Source organism: Giraffa tippelskirchi, chromosome 4 (assembly GCF_054371585.1).
Source record: "Giraffa tippelskirchi isolate mGirTip1 chromosome 4, T2T-mGirTip1v1.2.pri, whole genome shotgun sequence".
Classification (NCBI taxonomy): Eukaryota; Metazoa; Chordata; class Mammalia; order Artiodactyla; family Giraffidae; genus Giraffa; species Giraffa tippelskirchi.
The window spans coordinates 174,507,224-174,527,280 of NC_137278.1; the positions used below are offsets into that span (position 1 = coordinate 174,507,224).

The 20,057-nt window shown below is 39.1% G+C and overlaps 1 protein-coding gene and 1 long non-coding RNA gene across 7 annotated transcripts in view; one reads left to right on the forward strand and one right to left on the reverse strand.

The window, feature by feature from the left end:
* The window catches only part of DENND5B (DENN domain containing 5B), a 217,289-nt gene that overhangs the window by 116,574 nt on the left and 80,658 nt on the right, over window positions 1–20,057 (forward strand). For all 6 annotated transcript variants that reach the window (XM_081591659.1, XM_081591660.1, XM_081591663.1 and 3 more), the window contains one exon: window positions 18,364–18,551. In XM_081591659.1, coding sequence (XP_081447785.1) covers window positions 18,364–18,551 — 188 coding nt within the window. The remainder of the gene's footprint in view (window positions 1–18,363; window positions 18,552–20,057) is intronic.
* LOC145546030 (uncharacterized) overlaps window positions 1–20,057 on the reverse strand; it is a 1,126,586-nt gene that overhangs the window by 41,050 nt on the left and 1,065,479 nt on the right. The gene's annotated exons all lie outside the window — the stretch shown is intronic.

The window sequence follows — 20,057 nt, forward strand, 5'->3', positions numbered from 1 at the left end:
GGATTGGGAGGATCCCCTGGAGAAGGGAAAGGCTACCCACCCCATTATTCTGGCCTGGAGAATTTTATGGACTGTATAGTTCATGGGGTTGCAAAGAGTTGGACATGACTGAGCAACTTTTACTTCACTTCACTTCTCTAATTAGAGAAAGAAAGGAATGAAATAAGAGCTGTTGGGTTGATCTGTACTCTGGTGCCATTTGTCATTTCTCCTGACTGTGTTCAGGGTTTTAATAATATCTGATCATTTCTTGTTCACTGATGTCATAAAATTTTAAAACATTGCAAATGTTGAACAATTACCATAAAAACCCAAAGTGAATAAAAGTATAGATGGATTTCAGTGAAGAAGATGTCTTTCTACACTGATTTGAAATTCTTGTCCATGGCCCACATAAATCTATCCAGTCTGTTGTTTCGAAAGTGTGTAAGTCTCAGTTACTTTGCAGTGGTAACTGGCTAGACATTTTACACGGAGAAGGAATCCAAGAGGTAAAGACTCTTTTCTAGAACCCCGAATCAGAAAAGAGTACTTTTCTGAGGCCTAGAAATACTTGGAGCAAGAGTGGGAAGATTGGAGTCTGATCATCTTTTCAAAGAAACAGTGGAAGAATAAAAAGAATTTAAACAGCAGGGTCTAACTTTTGATACCAGTAATTAAGGTCTCAGGATACTTTTGGACCTTGCTTACGTCCTTTGATTCTTCACAATGGAAATAAGCAGTTACTCACAGCCCACGCTGCACTGGCTGCCTGTGAGCCTTCATTTAAGATTGTCATTGTTTGATCCATGACTATTTGAGGGAACCTGTCAGTCTATTTGGTCTTGCTGGAAAGATGTTAAGTACCAATGCAGTATCTTTAATGGTTTATTTAGGTTTTTCTATATCAGTAACCTCAGATATGCAGATGACACCATCCTTATGGCAGAAAGCAAAGAGGAACTAAAAAGCCTGTTGATGAAAGTGAAAGAGGACAGTGAAAAAGCTGGCTTAAAACTCAACGTTCAGAAAACTAAGATCATGGCATCTGGTCCCATCACTTCATGGCAAATAGATAGGGAAACAGTGGAAACAGTGACAGACTTAATTTTGAGGGGCTCCAAAATGACTGCAGATGGTGACTGCAGCCATTAAATTAAAAGATGCTTGCTCCTTGGAAGAAAGGCTATGACCAACCTAGATAGCATATTAAAAAGCAGAGATATTACTTTGCCGACAAAGGTCCATGTAGTCAAAGCCTTTGACTGTGTGGATCACAATAAACTGTGGAAAATTGTGAAAGAGATGGGAATACCAGACCACCTGACATGTCTCTTGAGAAACCTGTATGCCAGTCAGGAAGCAACAGTTAAAACTGGACATGGAGCAACAGACTGGTTCCAAATAGGAAAAGGAGTACGTCAAGGCTGTATATTGTCACCCTGCTTATTTAACTTATATGCAGAGTGCATCATGAGAAACGCTGGGCTGGAGGAAGCACAAGCTGGAATCAAGATTGCCAGGAGAAATATCAATAACCTCAGATATGCAGATGACACCACCCTTATGGCAGAAAGTGAAAAGGAACTAAAGAGCCTGTTGAAAGTGAAAGAGGAGAGTGAATAAGCTGACTTAAAACTCAACATTCAAAAAACTGAGATCATGACATCTAGTCCCATCACTTCATGGGAAATTGATGGGGAAACAGTGGAAACAGTGTCAGACTTTATTTTTGGGGGCTCCAAGATCACTGCAGATGGTGATTGCAGCCATGAAATTAAAAGATGCTCACTCCTTGGAAGGAAAGTTATGACCAACCTAGATAGCATATTAAAAAGCAGAGACATGACTTTGCCAACAGAGGTCCATCTAGTCAAGGCTGTGGTTTTTCCAGTAGTCATGTATGGATGTGAGAGTTGGACTGTGAAGAAAGCTGAGCACCAAAGAGTTGATGCTTTTAAACTGCGGTGTTGGAGAAGACTTTTGAGAGTCCCTTGGTCTGCAAGGAGATCCAACCAGTCCATCCTAAAGGAGATCAGTCCTGGTTGTTCACTGGAAGGACTGATGTTGAAGCTGAAACTCCAATACTTTGGCCACCTCATGCGAAGAGTTGACTCATTGGGAAAGACCCTGATGCTGGGAAGGATTGGGGGCAGGAGGAGAAGGGGACGACAGAGGATGAGATAGCTGGATGGCATCACCAACTCAATGGACATGAGTTTGGGTAAACTCCCGGAGTTGGTGATGGACAGGGAGGCCTGGCATGCTGCGATTCATGGGGTCGCAAAGAGTCGGACACGACTGAGCGGCTGAACGGAACTGAACTGAGTCAAAGCTATGGTTTTTCCAGTAGTCGTGTATGGATGTGAGAGTTGGGCTGCAAAGAAAGCTGAGCGCTGAAGAATTGATGTTTTTGAACTGTGGTTTTGGAGAAGACTCTTGAGAGTCCCTTGGACAGCAGGGAGATCCAACCAGTCAATCCTAAAGGAAATCAGTGTTTCCTTTGAATGTTTCCTTTGAATTCAGGGAATCAGTATTCCCTGAATATTCACTGGAAGGACTGATGCTGAAGCTGAAATTCCAAAACTTTGGCCACCTGATGGGAAGAACTGACTCAGATGGTTGGATGGCATCATTGACTCAATGGACATGAGTTTGAGTAAACTCCGAGAGTTGGTAATGGACAGGGAGGCCTGGCGTGCTACAGTTTGTGGGGTTGCAAAGAGTTGGACACGACTGAGTGACTGAACTGAACTGAAGTGATTTCTCCTCTCCTATCTCCCTCCTACTCCTCCTCTGTCATCATTATCATCATCATCATTGTCAGTATCATCAACTGGGGACAAAAGTCAAATATTTAACACAGTCCATTTCCTGGTCTTTGACTGTGATCTATTATAGCACAAGGATCTTAACAGTTAAGACAGTGCTGGCGTATTACTGGTCCCATTGTTATTACTGCTTAGTTCAGTCTGTCATCCTGTTGTATGAAAATGTCTCCCAGGGCAATGCCCTGGGAAGCACGGAGGTATCTGTATAGTAATTGAGTGTGATCACACACTTGCAAAGGCATATAAGTCAGCCCTTTATGCTTTTGTCTCACCCTTTTCAACAGTAAATGTTTCAACTGCCTGTTCTAATTCTCAATTAAGCCATTACTGTGAGGGTGATAAACAGCATCATATGTCCATTTGATGTGGTATCTCTTCACCCACTGTTGGACACTGTGTGCTGTGAAGCATGTTGTGTCCCATACTTTGAAAATGTGTAACTTGGCAGCCCGTATTGGTAGAGTATCTTCTGTTCCACTCCTCTCCTAGTATTTTAAGCATTTGCATCTATTTCCTCCTTTGCAAAGCACAGTCTGAAGTATCTATTCCTGGTAGGACCCATTTACAGCCCTCCCACCAGTGCCGCTGGCATTAATCCAGTGTAATCTACTTGCTGGCTATGTGTAGCAGGGCCTTCCCCCCTGGGGAATCTTCCCCACAGCCATCTGCAGCCTCTGTCTCTCTTGTTAGCAGACAAAATAGTTCTCGTTGGCAATTTGTGCCTTAGAGATTATAAGAAGGTTATGTATAGATTCAGCCCATCTCTGGCATTGCTGAAGTCCTCTAGGTGGGCACTTCAAGGGAGTGTACCAAAAGGTCCACTTGGGGGTCACAGTTACCTCCCAAACCTGAAAGCGGGTTCTTCTGATGAGCGTTAGCATGTCCTATTTAATGTGGTCCATGGATTCCCAGAGGGATTTCCATATGGCTGCACCTTATACAGACATCCTTTTAGTAGTCCAGTTTTCCACTGTGCATGAATATGTACTTTTGGGTTTCCCAGGTGGCTCAGCAGTTAAGAATCCACCTGCAATGCAGGAGGCACAGGAGCTGCAGGTTTGATCCTTGGGTCAGGAGATCCCCTGGAGGAGGGCATGGCAACCCACTCCAGTATTCTTGCCTGGAGAATCCCACGGACAGAGGAGCCTGGCAGGCTATAGTCCATGGGGCCACAAAGAGTTGAACACAACTGAGGCGACTTAACACACACACACACACATGGACTTTTACCATTGTTTAGTTTTTCCATCACTGCTAAAAAAACAGCATGCAAGTCAGTCCACTGAGCCCATTTGTGTTTCCCTGCTTTAATCAAAGTAATGGCCATTCACCTTGAATCTCACCCATAACCAAGAAGCTCTAGGTTGGTCAGTTGAGAAGTATTTATGCTGTCCAAGTGACAGTATAATCTGGTACCTCCTCACTCAGTTCCAGAGTCAGTTCTCTGGGAAAAAAAGCTCTTGGTTGTATCTCCTCCTTGTATTTTCCTCCTAACAAGATTCCATATAAACTCTTGTGTGCACTGTCTTCCCCATTAGTGTGTTTTTCTGATCACCTGAGACACCATGATTATATAGGGTTTCAGTATCATTTTGTCTTTCAGTTTATAGGGGCAGTTTAGACTAATGTGCAGTAGCAGGCTAGTGATTGCCTCTCAAATGGAAGTTCTCCCGTCCAGAATCCCAGTTGTTTTTTGTCACTGGGAGTCAGGCTTTTGCCATAAGTGCCAGTCTGTGCTCTCTATAGAGCTGCTGTACAGAGTTTGTCTTCAGACTCCAGTTTCTTGTCTGCAACACTATGGGCTCAGGCAGTCTTATTCTCATTTAGCATGATGTCCAATTAATATTGCTTGGAGGGCAGTTGACATGCCATCTGTTTTATGTTGGGGGAAGGTGTACCCCGTTTAGACATAGTATCTATTCCTATAAACCATTGAGGTAAGCCTGTGGATGACTCTACACATGGGCTTCACCAGATGGGCTTCACCAGGACTGAAATCAGATTGATTATATTCTTTACAGCCGAAGATGGAGATGCTCTACACAGTGAACAAAAACAAGACCTGGCTTTGACTGTGGCTCAGATCATCAGCTCTTGATTGCAAAATTCAGGCTCAAATTGAAGGAAGTAGTGAAAACCACTGGGCCATTCAGTGAATGTGAAAGTGTTAGTTGTTCAGTCATGTCCAACTCTGTGTGACCTCATGGGCAGAAGACCCCGTGGACTGTAGCCCGCCAGACTCCTCTGTTCATGGGATTCTCCAGGCAAGAATACTGGAGTGAGTTGCCATTCCCTTCTCCAGGGGGTCTTCCTAACCCAGGGATCAAACCTGGATCTCCTGCATTGTAGGCAGATTCTTTACTGCCTGAGCCACCAGGAAAGCCTAGGCCATTCAGATATGACCTAAGTCAAGTCCCTTGTGATTATACAGTGGAGGTAATGAATAGATTCAAGGAATTAGACCCGATAAACAGAGTGCCTGAAGAACTATGGACAGAGGTTCATAACATTGTGCAAGAGGTAGCAATCAAAACCATCCTCAAGAAAAAGAAATGCAAAAAGTCAAAGTGGTTGTCCAAGCAGGCCTTACAAATAGCTGAGAAAAGAAGAGAAGCAGAAGGGAAATAGAAAGGGAAAGATATACCCAACTGAATGCAGAATCCCAGAGAATAGCAAAGAAAGATAAGAAAGCCTTCTTAAGTGAACAGTGCAGAGAAATAAAGGAAAACAATACAATGGGAAAAAAATAGAGATATTTTCAAGAAAATTAGAGATACCAAGGGAACATTTCATGGAAAGATGGGCACAAAAAAAGGGTAGAAATGTCAAGGACCTAACAGAAGAAGAAGATATTAAAAAGAGGTGGCAAGAACACACAGAAGAACTGTACAAAAAGGTCTTAATGACTCAGATAACCACGATGGTGTGGTCACTCACCTAGAGCCAGACATCCTGGAATGTGAAGTCAAGTGGGCCTTAGAAAGTATCACTATGAACAAAGCTAGTGAAGGGAATGGAATTCCAGTTGAGCTATTTCAAATCCTAAAGGATGATGCTTTTAAGCTACTGCACTCAATATGCCAGCAAATTTGGAAAACTCAGCAGTGGCCACAGGACTGGAAAAGGTCAGTTTTCATTCCAATCCCAAAGAAAAGCAATGCCAAAGAATGTTCAAATTACTGTACAGCTGAACTCATTTCATATACTACCAAGATTATGCTTAAAATCCTTCAAGCTCAGCTTCAGCAGTCCGTGAATGGAGAACTTCCAGATGTACAAGCTGGATTTACAAAAGGCAGAGGAACCAGAGATCAAATTGCTGACAACTGCTGGATTGTAGAAAAGGCAAGAGAATTCAAGAAAAACATCTACTTCTGCTTCATTGACTACACTAAAGCCTTTCACTGTGTGGATCACAACAAACTGTGGAAAATTCTTCAAGAGATAGGAATACCGCCTTACTGCTCCTGAGAAATGTGTATGCAGATTAAGAAGCAGTAGTTAGAACCAGACATGGACCAACAGACTGGTTCAAAATTGGAAAAGGAGTACATAGAGGCTGTATGTGGCCACCCTGCTTATTTAATTTCTACGCAGAGTACATTATATGAAATGCTAGGCTGGAATCAAGATTGATGGGAGAAATATCAACAACCTTAGATACGCAGATCATACCACTCTAATGACAGAAAGTGAAGAGGAACTAAAGAGCCTCTTGATGAAGGTGAAAGAGGAGAGTGAAAAAGCTGGCTTCAAACTCAACATTCAAAAAGCAAAGATCGTGGTATCCAGTCCTATCACTTTATGGCAAATAAGATGGATGAAAAGTGGAAACAGTGACAGACTTTATTTCCTTGGGCTCCAAAATCACTGTGGATGGTGACTGCAGCCATGAAATTCAAAGACTCTTGCTCCTTGGAAGAAAAGCTATGACAAACCTAGACAGCATATAAAATGGAGAGACATCACTTTGCCAACAAAGGTCCATGTAGTTTTTCCAGTAGTCATGTATAGATGTGAGAGTTGGACCATAAAGAAAGCTGAGCACAGAAGAATTGATGCTTTTGTATTCTGGTGCTGGAGAAGACTCTTGAGAGTCCCTTGGACTGCAAGCAGATCAAACCAGTCAATCTTAAGGAAATCAACCCTGAATATTCCTTGGAAGGACCAATGCTAAAGCTGAAGCTCCAATACTTTGGCCACCTGATGTGAAGAGCTGACTGATTAGAAAAGGCCCTGATTCTGGGAAAGATTGAGGGCAAGTGGAGAAGAGGGCGACAGAGAATGCGATGGTTGAATGGCATTACTGACTCAATGGACATGAGTTTGAACTAACTCTGGGAGATAGTGAAGGACAGGGAAGCCTGATGTGTCGCAATCCATGGGGTAGCAGAGAGTTGGACACAGCTTAGATATTGAACAACAACAAAGCCTGTTGAAAGATTCCAGTTTTCACCCAGACTTTCAACCTTAAGGTTCATCCAGTCAACCTTAACTGTTTTCATATTCTCTCAATCTAATTGTAGCCTGTGTTAAGACTTCACCAGAGGGTTTTGGTATCTTGGTTCATGCGGTCCCATCCAAGTAAAGGAGTCCCAGAAACTTCTCTTCTCTGATCATTATAGCCAGCAGGGGGTTTGAGCCAATAGACCTTGGTCCTTCTTGTCAGTCTTCATCTCAAATAATCTGCCTGTTGCCCTGTACAGTTTCTCATTATAATCATTGCTTTCCCTGTATCTTAAATTTGTCCAAACTGGGGTAGATAGACTCAACTAGTTTAACGCCATTTTATATAGGGGGACTAGCAGAGTCCCTTTGATCCACCCAGTCTCAGTACTGTGTTAAAGCCTTTGTTTCAGGGACTTCTCTGGTGGTCCAGTGGTTAGGGATCTGCTTTGCAATGCAGGGGACATGATTTTGATCCCTGATGGAGGAGCTCAGATCCCACATGGGTTTAGTAAGCCTGAGTGCTGCAACAAAGACCTAAGGCAGCCAAATAAATAAATATATGTATATATTTTTAAAAAGACCTTTGTTTCAACCCTATCAGTGCCCATTTTATTCATCCCGTTTCTTAATAACCATCCTCAGATTTCCATCCTGCTGGGACGAGTCCTGTGATGCCTTTCTTTCTTTTCCCTCTTTTCCACTCCTCAGTATTTGCTTATTCACCCCATTTCTTAATACCTGTTTAAAAATGCTGGGACGAGTCCCTTCACTACTTCCTCTCCTCTCCACTACTTCTCCTTTCCACATTTTCTTTTTAATTAATGTTTTTATTAACATCTGTTAACAGTTTATGACAGGAAGCTGAGACAGGCTTCTCTGACTATAAGATTATATGGGTTGCTAATGCAGAAAGGGCCCACAGTATTTACCATGACCTGAGTAATGGGCATTTTCAGTTGTAAATATTCTGATTATTATAACAGCAATCCCACGAAGCTTGCATATGAATAACATGGGGTGAATTCATCTGGGGTGTTCTACTTCACATTTTTAGAGGGAGTCAGGCAGTCCCTGTTGTTTGTGTAAACATAGTAGCTTTTACCCAGTTCACTAGGCTGGCTGTTCTCTCAGGAATAACCCACTGTGGTGTCTGTGTCATGGATAGCCATCTGTGATTGTCTCATAGTTAGCTGTGGTCCTGCATCAACTCTTCCACTCTACAGCATTTAAAAATGAATATGCTGCTCCTACATTTCTTAGTCCTTTAGCAAAGCTTCTTCAGGAAGCTGGTGATGCCAGTCTACAAAGGAAATGATAGTTCCTTCACAGTAAGCCCCTGTTCTCAGTAGTTTCTTGGTTTTGCCCTTCCCACCCCCCACACGTGAACCTTGGTGACCTTTGTTGTCCCCAAATAATTGTTCCCTTTGGGAGCAGCTTTGAAGCTAGATTGCCCAGCAACAAAATCTGACCTTGCAGTCTCTTTTAATTTTGTTTTAGCCGTTATAGCTAAATCAATCAAGGGATTGCACGTGTCACTTTTTTTCTTACTGATTTCTTTATGCATCCATTGAAACAACTCCCCAGGAGTTAGATCCATCAATAAATTCCATTGATAAGTTTTACCTTCAGTAATTTATCTCAGCATAGCTTTTGCTCTATACTGTGATTAACCACGTGGCCTCCCGGGGGTCAACAGTTCCTCATCCTTTCTCTCCCCAGACCACATGTTTCTACAAGCCTGGGTCATTCTATTAGCTCCCACATTTTCTGACACTGAAAGAGAGGTTTTTTTCTCCGTCAGACATGATTCTGGCAACTCAATTCACTTCTGACACTAACCACCTGGACTTAACATCAGGTTTAAAGTTTTGGTCCTGCAGAACTGCCCTCACTTCAGACACCAGCCACAGGGTGGTTAGGTTACCCACATTTCTGTCCAGCTAACTGGACAGAATTCAGAATTTCCCATGACCTTTCTTTCAGGTTCCATAATTCACTAGAGCAGCTCATAGAACTCAGGGAAGCACTTTATTTACTATCACCGTTTATCATAAAGGCTACAACTCAGAAACAGCCAAATGGAAGGGATGTATAGAAGAATGTATGCGAGGAGGAACACATAGCTTCCATGCCTGGAGGGTGGGTATCCTCCCCCACTTCAACGTGTTCACCAACCTAGAAGCTCCTCTATTTCTTCTTGAATCAATTTTTGTTCATTTCTGTTTTATCTAGGAAAAATTCTCTTACCCTTCGGTTTATTGACATAAAGTCTTAATTATATTTCCTTATCATCTTAATCTCTGCTATGTCTATATTTTTCTTCCCCTTTTCATCCCTAATGCTATTTATTTGTGCCTGCTCTCTTTTTTCTCTTGATTATTTTCCCATAAAGTGTGTCAGTTTTACTACTCTTTATAAAGAACTATCTTTTACCTTTGTTTGTATTTTCTGTTGGAGCTTTATTTTTTGTTTTTATTAATTTATGGTTTTTTTATTTGTGTTGGGCCCACCTCACCCCCAAATACTAACATCTTAAGTGTTTGAGTGCTGTGATAGTTGTACCCTACAAGTCTTCAGTTCAGTTCAGTCACTCAGTTGTGTCTGACTCCTTGCGACCCCATGGACTGCAGCACGCCAGGCCTCACTGTCCATCACCAACTCCCGGAGTTTACCCAAACCCATGTCCATTGAGTCGGTGACGCCATCCAACCATTTCATCCTCTTTCGTCCCCCTCTTCTCCCGCCTTCAGTCTTTCTCAGCATCAGGGTCTTTTCAAATGAGTCAGTTCTTCGCATCAGGTGGTCAAAATATTGTAGTTTCAGCTTCAGCATCAGTCCTTCCGAGGAATATTCAGGACTGATTTCCTTTAGGATGGACTGGTTTGATCTCCTTGCAGTCCAAGGGACTGTGAGGAGTCTTCTCCAACACCACAGTTCAAAAGCATCAATTCTTCGGTGCTCAGCTTTCTTTATAGTCCAACTTTAACATCCATACATGACTACTGGAAAAACCATAGCTTTGACTAGACAGATCTTTGTTGGCAAAGTAATGTCTCTGCTTTTTAATATGCTGTCTATGTTGGTCATAGCTTTTCTTCCAAGGAGCAAGCGTCTTTTAATTTCATGGCTACAGTCACCATCTGCAGTGATTTTGGAGCCCCAAAAAATAAAGTCTGTCATTGTTTCCATGTTTCCCCATCTATTTGCCATGAAGTCTTAGTATCTGGTATTTTCATTATTCAATATTCTAATGATTTTTACATTTTCATTTATTTTAACCATTTGCCTTTCTCCTTGTTTTTCTTTTTTGCCTTCTTTTGAAATAATTGAAAGATTTTTCTCATTCATTTATTAATTTAATTATTGTAAATGTTATATGCTCTGTTTGCCTTTATTAATGATAAGCTTTGAAATTTTTAACATGAACACTTAGTATTATGTTAATAAGAATCTTTGAAATACAGATACTCTAAAAATGCTTTGACTTCAGCCACCCCCATCATGGCTTACTTATTATAGTTGTTCAAAATTTTAATAACCCTCAAGTTAGATATATTTATTTACTATACTTGATTTTGCTTAAACTTACTCATAATTGCCATTTGTTGAAAATTCACATTCCATTTCGTATCTTATATATTTCTTCTGGGATTAGTCTCCTTATTCCTAAAGTTTATCCTTACAAGTTCCTTAAGTGAGGTGGCATCCTCTATTAGATTTTGTTCATCTAACAGTGTTTTAAATTTGTCCTTGTTTTTGAAAGATGGTTTCATTAGATATTAAATTCTGTGCTGAAAGGTTTTTTTTCCTCTCCCTCTGAGTACATTATATTCTAGTATCTTCTTTGTAACCATTCTGTTCTCATTTATATGAGAAGTCATTTGTTACAGTCACTCTCATTGTCATTCCTTGGCCAGAAATCTTTTTTCATTCTGGCTATGTATATGATTTTCTGTTTGTCTTTGGTGTCCCATATTTTGACTGTGATTTATCTAAATAAGGGTTTCTTTATTTGTCCTGGTTGTGATTCATTGTGTTTCCTGAAACCTAGGATTAATATTTTTCACCCGTTTTGGAAAATTCTGTTTTCTTTCTGAATTTTACTTCCATCTGTCTTTTTTCTTTTTTTATCATCTTGAAACTTTAATTAAATGTGTTACTCTGTCTTGCTCAGTCTTCCATATCTTTCAACCTCTTTTTCTGTCTCTTTGTCTCTTTGCTGTATTCTGGTTGATTTATCTCTCACCTTTTGCCCATGTTTAATCCATAGTTAACCCTTTCTTTGACATTTTAATTTCAGTGGTCCTATAAATAGTCTTACTCCTAATTTTTCCCTTAATCTCCTTAAATACTTTAAACATACACATCTTATGTTCTTTTTCACATAAATTCAGTACCTCATGAGTTGAGGATTGAGGATTTGTTCCTCCAGGGAGGGTTTGTATTTTCTTTCACTAAGTACCTGAATTCACTGGCAACACAAATTAGTTTACTTTAAGTTATAGTTCTCACTGTGGGTCTTTCTTTGGGCCTTACAAATAGCATGAGAGCCCTAAACACCTTTGAAAACTAGCCAGTAGATAAGAATTTGCAGGAAGGCTTTTTTCCGCCTTCCTCCCTGGGCCAGGACCAGAGCCAGAGCAGACAACTTTTGTTGGCAATACAGATTTTTTGCTGTAATCATTTTGGTTTCATTTTTTCCTTTCTTGGTCTCCTTTCCCTGAGGTTTTTGCCCTTTTTAGATCTGACTTTTTTGCAAGAGGATCTACCATTTTAATTCTAGCCTTTCTTGAACTTTGTCCCTCAGCATGCACAAAAGTAATACTGACGCTCTAGGCCACCTTAGTTCAGTAAACACTCCAAAGACAGCCAGACATTTCAGCTTTACCACACTGAACTCTCGCTCCCATTTTGTTCCCAGCCTCCAATGACTTCCTTTATATTTTTTTGCAAATTCATATAGTCACGTACTGGGTGTTAAATAATTATTTTATTTACCATTTTTAGGTTAGTTTTGGAACCCTACTCCATAAAACTGTCATAAATAGAAATGTTTAAAACAGATCACTGAACTAAAAATGAACAGATTGGTTGTGACAGTTATTACAGAATATAACAAATGCTAGGCATAATATAACTCTTAGTAATATAAAAAAGGAAATAATGCAGATCTTTTTTCTCTTTTACCAGCAATTACCAATTATATTTAACCTACATTAAATAATTTAAGTACACAGTATGTGTGTAAATATTTTGTTTTTGTTTTAACCATTGTTGAAACAGTAAGAGATACTACTTTTCACAGATCCTCATGAGTGTTAGAAAATTACATTTTTATGAATGTATAGATATGTATATATTTATAGGAAGTTACATTTAAAATTATGAATTAAATAAGACCTTTAATATAGAAAACAATTTTCAATGAATATATATTTCATTACCTATTTTGCAAGCCTGTTTGTCTTTGAAACCTGTATATACTTTCTTAAAAAGTCATCTCATATCAAATAATAAATTGTTTTCAAGTCAGATTCAAATTATTTATTCTTATAGATGCATTTGGGGGGGAATTCCACTTCCCACAGATTATTTCCATATAGATTAGATTCAGTAAGTTTTTAAAATTGTAATAAGAAAAAAAAAAGATGTATAAATTTACCATGTTAAGTACTGCTTATTGAAAAATTCAGTATATTCACATTGCACTAAATATATTCAGATTGTTTTGCAACCAGTCTCCAGAGGTTTTTCATCTTGCAAAACTGAAGCTCTATACCCATTCAGCAATAACCCCATTTCCTACTCCTCTCAGTCCCTTCCTGACAACCACCATTCTTCATTTGTTTCTATGAATTGACTACTTTAAGTACCTCATCTAAGTGGAATTATACAATATTTGTCTTTCTATGACTCACTTGTTTCACTTAACATAATGTCCTTAAGGTTCATCCACATTGTAGCATATGCCAGGGTTTCTTTCCTTCTTAAGGCTGAATAACATTCCATTGTATAAAATTTTTAAAAAAGAAAAGGAAAAAAGCATTCCATTATATGTATATACCACATTTTGTTTATCCATTCACCCATTTTGTTTCCACTTTGGCTACTGTGAATAATGGTACTATAAACATAGACATTTGACTATATCGTCAGCACTCTGCCTTCAGTTCTTTGGGTGTATGTACCCAAAGTACCCAAATTCCCAAAGGGGAATTTCAGCAAATTTTTAGTACCTAGTTGCTTCCTACTGCTGCCAAACACATTTTGGTTTTCCATGGTAATAATATAGATATGCTCTTAATAGCTTTAATATATTTCATTATATAAGTGGCCATAAATCTAACCCTTTTGGTAGTTACTTAGGATATTGCAAATAGTTTACTGTTACAAATAACACTTTATACACTGTAAGCATCCATGTACATATGTTTTTGTTTATTTATGTGGTAAATTAACTAGAATTACTGGGTCAGATGATCTGTTTATTTTTAAGCTTTTGAAAAACATTGCTGAGTACAAAGGTCTAGCAATTTATGCCACCTTTATAAGACGATCGGAGAAGGCAATGGCACCCCACTCCAGTACTCTTGGTTGGAAAATCCCATGGATGAAGGAGCCTGGTGGGCTACAGTCCATGGGGTCGCTAAGAGTTGGACACGACTGAGCGACTTCACTTTCACTTTTCCCTTTCATGCACTGGAGAAGGAAATGGCACCCCACTCCAGTATTCTTGCCTGGAGAATCCCAGGGATGGCGGAGCCTGGTGGGCTGCCGTCTATGGGGTCGCAGAGTCGGACACGACTGAAGCGGCTTAGCAGCAGCAGCAGTATAAGATGATATATGAGAATACTCGTTCCTCCACATTTTTGCTGTGATTTTCTTTTTTAATCTTTGTCAATCTGATAAGCAAAATATAGCTCACTCTTCAGCCATCATTGAGGGTAATTTTTTAAATGCTCATTTGAATTTGTATTCTGCCTTTTGAGATATCTTTGTGAACTAGTCAGATCCAAGGCCTCAAAGCCAGTCTGGCTCAGTCAGTAACCAGTCACTGCCCTGGGTTAGTACATGTGTAATCTTCTAGCTTTCATCAGGATGTTCACCAAAGGTATGCTGGACACCACCATCTTCACACCTCCATTGGCAGTGCTTCATAATATGTAAACCCCAGTAAGTGTGGCCTTTCCATGGGCTATTGTACCACCAGCCAGCACTGGAACTACCCTGTATCACTCATCCATCTCCTGAGGCTGTAGCCTGGGTCTTGTGCTCCCAACCTCAGTTCCAGCCTCAGGCTGCTTGACTGTCTCCATAGGGCTGACCTTATTCTCCACAGTGATACTGGTGGACAGGGAAGGGTCAAGTCCCAGGGATGAGACAGCAGAGGCCAGGCCATCTCAGGGTCGGTGCCTTTGCCACGGCTAGGCAAATTTTTGACAATGTGTTTTATTGTAAAACATGGTCAAGCATAATGTCCGGTAGTTTTATTTCATTTTACATGCCTTAGATGTTCACATAATAATTTCTCAGTGTACACTTATTGACCAGTCACTATGTACTAGGCCACTTAACAAGTGCTGGAAACTCTGAGATTAAAAATATAGTCATTGGTACTCTAGCAAATGATGGTTAGCAGGGAAGAGAGGAGAGACACATAAATAGATAATTATAATAGAATTTTAATAGTTTTACTGGGAGGAATAATTACTGTGATGAAAATAGAGGTGGGATACTGTGGAAGCATGTAGAAGGGACTCTAGTGCCAAAAAGTATTTAGGGAATGCTTTCCAAAGGAACCACTGCCTAAAGAAAAAGTGGTACTTAGCCAGGTACTGCAAGGGAGAGACATCCTCGGCAGAGGGAAAAGGTTACAGAGGCACAGGGACCTGTCATGTTCAGTACTGAATTGCTAGCATATGATTTGGCTACATATGTGGTAAGAAATGAGGCAAGAAAGGACCAAATTATGAAGCTGAGACATGTCTTAAATATGGAAACTTACTACACATTCATCGTGTTGAGTATCAAAGAAAAAATAATTTTTCCAAGTTATTTAATATTTTAAAAAAAATGCTTAGAGGAGAAAACTACCTTTTATTTTTTGATTCAGTTAAAAAGAATTGGCCTTGTTTCTGCTAAGTAACTGCATTATTAAAAAGCGTATGGCATTTATACTGTCCTTGAGAAAGCAGAACTAGAAAGAAGAATAGACATGAAACACCCATAACAAATGGGCAGAATTGTGGCGAAGGAAAAATAAACTACGTATATCAGTCTTTCATGTCTGCTAGAAAGGTGGAAAACATATAATTTGTTTTCACTTCCCCATGTGAAAGATTTCCATAATTAAAGCAAGAAAATAGCCCAAGATGACTGGTTGCCATTCCTTAAAGAATTTATTTTTCCTTTGAGATTAAACATTTTCCCATTAACAGTAAATAAAGTAGCCAAGCTGCTAGGGATTTGATTTGAGTGTTTAAAACCCTCTGCCTTTCAGCAGAGGTCCAATCAGGAGACAGGTTAAACCACACAGTAATTTAAACAGAGGAATGTGGTATGAAGAATTATTAAGCTATAATAGGAAAGTAACTATAAAGACATGAAGAACACTCTAAACGGTACCCTAGGAAGGACCAACTTGGAAGGAGGCCTACTTCCCAAGGCTAAGGTTCATACCTCATTGAAGAATGTGTGGTTACAGCTCATTGGATGGTGGAGGCCAGTGGGTTGCCTGGACTGGAACTGATCCTCAGTAAGATAGGCAGAAAACAAACCTCCCAGGTGCAAGTCAGCAGTGGCTGTGAGATATGAGTATGCCCTATCCTTATTAGGAGGACCTGGTCACTGAGACTGCCCACTCTGGGTGTGTGGCCAGAAAAGTGGACCATCAGATGTCCTCACAAATCCACACCACTGATCAGCCATGCAGTAGGAACAAAAGCACACAAAACACTGCACCACTGTACTCCAAAACCGTTACGAGAAGCCCTTCCTCCTGCAGTGTCTCTCCAGTTATCTCTACTGGCAAAGCTTCACGGTGTGCTCACTGTAAAAGAGAACATGCTAACTGGCCAGTCCGTTTTCATAGACCACCTGCGGAGTGAATTTGGAGCTCAGTAAATAGATCAGTAGATAACTGGCATAGAATCTGATTGCCTAAAACCCCGAACGTTCCACCTGTGTCTGGCTTATAATTGAGAAAGAAATTTAAAAAACCCTGAAACCCAGGAACTGATATAGCTCTCACAGCTCAGCATCCCTGTCACTGCAGACTGATGGGATGCTCACAGCTGAACCATACTGTTCTGTTGAGCATAAGCAGTCCCATGGGACCATCCACTACAAGCAAGGTCACTGTGCAACCCACGAAATATGAAACACCCTCTTCCTTCAAGCTGCCTGGTATATGTTTTTTAGAAGTGCTCCTCTAAGCAGGTTTTCACCTAACACTTAATAATGAATCAGATAAGGAAAATTTTAAATATATGTAGGCTGTAGGTAGATGATAATTTGTGACCAGAATCCTGTTGTAGACTATTAAAAGTAGTCATTTACAGATTATAAAAGAACACAAGAAAAATTTTAATGAAAAACATCTTGCTTGTGTGTGGTTGGGTGTTCTTTTGAGTTTAATATGAACCAAGTAGCATCAGCTCATTTCCCTTAACTTTTTAAAAAAGTCTCCCCCAAAGCCTTCTCCCTCAGATTTTACTGTATTTGTGCACAGTGAATTCTGTGAGAGAATTATTACAATTCTACAATATCCATTCTGAAGACCAAACATTTTTTGGTAACTCATTTATTAGTAAAATTAGATCTGAACCAGCGTGACCCTATTTAGATTCTTTGGGTATACTGGGACACTCATATAGTTTGCTGCAGAAACATTAACTGATTATAGGGTGCTGCCCTGGGTAGTTCATGTATGTGTTGCATGCACAATATTACCTTTCTAAATTAAGTTATGAACTATGTCTCTGCCTCCAAAGGTTTAAATAGGGATTATAGACATACGTCTATACCACTGCTGGCTCCTGCCAATTGCTAGAAACGTGGGTTCTATACCTGGGTTGTGAAGATCCCCTGGAGAAGAAAATGGCAACCCACTCCAGTATTCTTGCGTGGGAAATCCCGTGGATAGAGCAGCCTGATGGGCTACAGTCCATGGGGTCGTAAAAGAATCCGACAAGACTTAGCAACTAAACAACAAACAACAATAGACATATGTATGTATAGCATCCATGGCAGAGTGGTTTTAGAGGGTACTTCATTTGTAACTATGTGAGTTAATGAATGTTAGCTAAACTTATTGTGGTAATATATTTTGCTGTTTATACATATATCAAATTATCATGTTATACACCTAATACTAATATAATATTATATGTTAATTATATTTCAGTAAAACTGTGAGGAGGAAAGAGGCCACTTTAATATTGTGGACAGTTTTTAGTTTTGATAAATTAGCTCATGTAAACAAAACAATAAGAAAAGCAACCTTTAATTTTCCAGTAACTTTCCATTTTGTCTCTGGATTTCATTGGAGGTTAATGTAGGAAGTGTGACTGTGAATATCTTGTATCCCCGAAATGAAGGCTAAAATAAATTTAATCAGGACAGCTATAAGCTATAGCTATGATCATTTATACAAGAAAAAAAGAGCTTCTGAATTGAGGATTGCGTAGATAATACATGTATATAAAAAGGGATCAATAGCAGTATTCTTACGCATTTTCAATGGGAGAAATGCCAAGAACAATTTTATTAGTTCTTGTTTGCTTTGCATTTTAAAGGAATGTCAATTCACCTACCAGTGTTTTCATAAACAAGAAGTTTGATGATGTTTCCCACTTACTCATACCCCCTGAAAATCATTCAAGTGAAACCTTTCAGCTCTTTAAATATGGTGGGATAGAACTGACTTCTTTTCTGTGTGGTCATGAAGAAGCATTTTAGCTCAAGAATTTAGCACAAGAATTTTAGCACTTTAGGATTTTAGCACAAGAATTTTTCTGGAAATTGATGTTTTTAAGCTTAATGCAGTGATTATGTTTTGACTTGGAATCTTCCCTTCCATTTCTGTTATTGTTGTTCTGTGCAGATTATCAACGCCTGATGACTGTGGCTGAAGGCATCACCACACTTCTGTTCCCATTTCAGTGGCAGCATGTTTATGTGCCCATCCTCCCTGCCTCTCTGCTACATTTTCTTGATGCTCCTGTCCCTTATCTGATGGGCCTTCAGTCTAAAGAAGGAACTGACCGTTCTAAGCTAGAACTTCCTCAAGAGGTAAAACTTAAAATGAATGATGCAGCATTTGCTCTTTGTTAATTTAGGTCAGGGCCACTTTTATTAGATAGCATTGTCTTTGTCCAAAATGAGTCTCTGGCTATTCTGAATCTTCCAAGTAGGTCTAGGGCGGATATTTGGCCATGGAATTCAGATCCTGACTTCTGATGGTTATTATATGACATAGTCAATAATTAAACATGGTTCAAAACAGAACAGTGGCAAATTTTCACAGCTCTAAATTTGTGAAGATGGAATGATAGTAGTATTATCTAGTTGCTTTATTATTCTAATAACATTTTATTTCTTTATTCATGTTTTAAATTTTGTTTTTAAGTGGTACAGCCCAGTTTTAACATCCTTCAAAATTGTTATATTAATTGAAGTGAATTTGATTCTTGACCTCTGTCAAATGAAAAGTAACCTCTTTCTGCAAACTAAGGATCATGGAAATATTAAATACTTAGTCTTTGTTTTTAGACATAAGACCAGTAATCAACTTTCTCTGAATGTCAGCTTAGCTAGCTGAGTGAGATAAAAATTCTAACCCTTAGCTTTTAGCCCACCTTAAGATTACTATACTTTCTGTGTGTTATATTTTCCAATGTTGTTTCAAAAGAAAATAAACAGGAATTTTTGAAAGCATTTTGAATCTAATTTTTAGCTGTTGTTAATAGTACTCAGAATTGAAATGTAAAGCCTTTGAATTGAAATATTGATGAGAGAGCCATGGCCTATTAAAAAACATAAAATGGTTAATTACATTATATTATTAGCAATTTAATTAGCACCTTTCTCAGTAAAATTTTTCATGCTGTGCTTCACTCTTATTTGCTCTTATTTCCCATAGAGATTCTCATTTTAATAAGTGAATTTAAAATAACACACTAAGCCATAGCTGTTATACCCAGAAATGATTCCTGTAATCATCCATTGCTTGCTTTATTCTAATGAATGTTTTCTTACCAAAATGAACGTTTTTGTTCCGGGGAAAGTAGCCAGTTCGGGTCATGTAGAATACACGTGCAAACTGTCTTGCTCCTTTTGAGCTTGTGCATGTTCTCTGCTTCTTTCTCGGATACCTCTTTTTTCTTATAACTGAACTCTCGTTTTCTCTTTTATTAAATTAATTTAAGTGTTTTGTTGGTTTAAAGAAGTCCTTTAAATTTTCAAGGAAAAAGAAATAGACTAGCCAAATGCAGATTGGTTTAAAGATTTAAACTGTGATGTGTGTTAGTTTCTTGTTGAGTGATCGGCTCTATTTACACGTTAATTAAATTATATTTGTTTAGACACAAATACTACATTTCCATTTTTGCATGAGTAATAATTGTTGAGAAATTTTTATTTATTTATTTACTTTTAGAGAATTTTAAATGCGAGCTTGATGTATTTGTTGTTAGGAAATCTTTCTGTTTCTGTGTGTCTACGTGTATCCTCTGACTCTAAAAATGGACATACTTAAATACTCTGAAAGCTCTTATAGTCATATCTGTGATTTTCTGA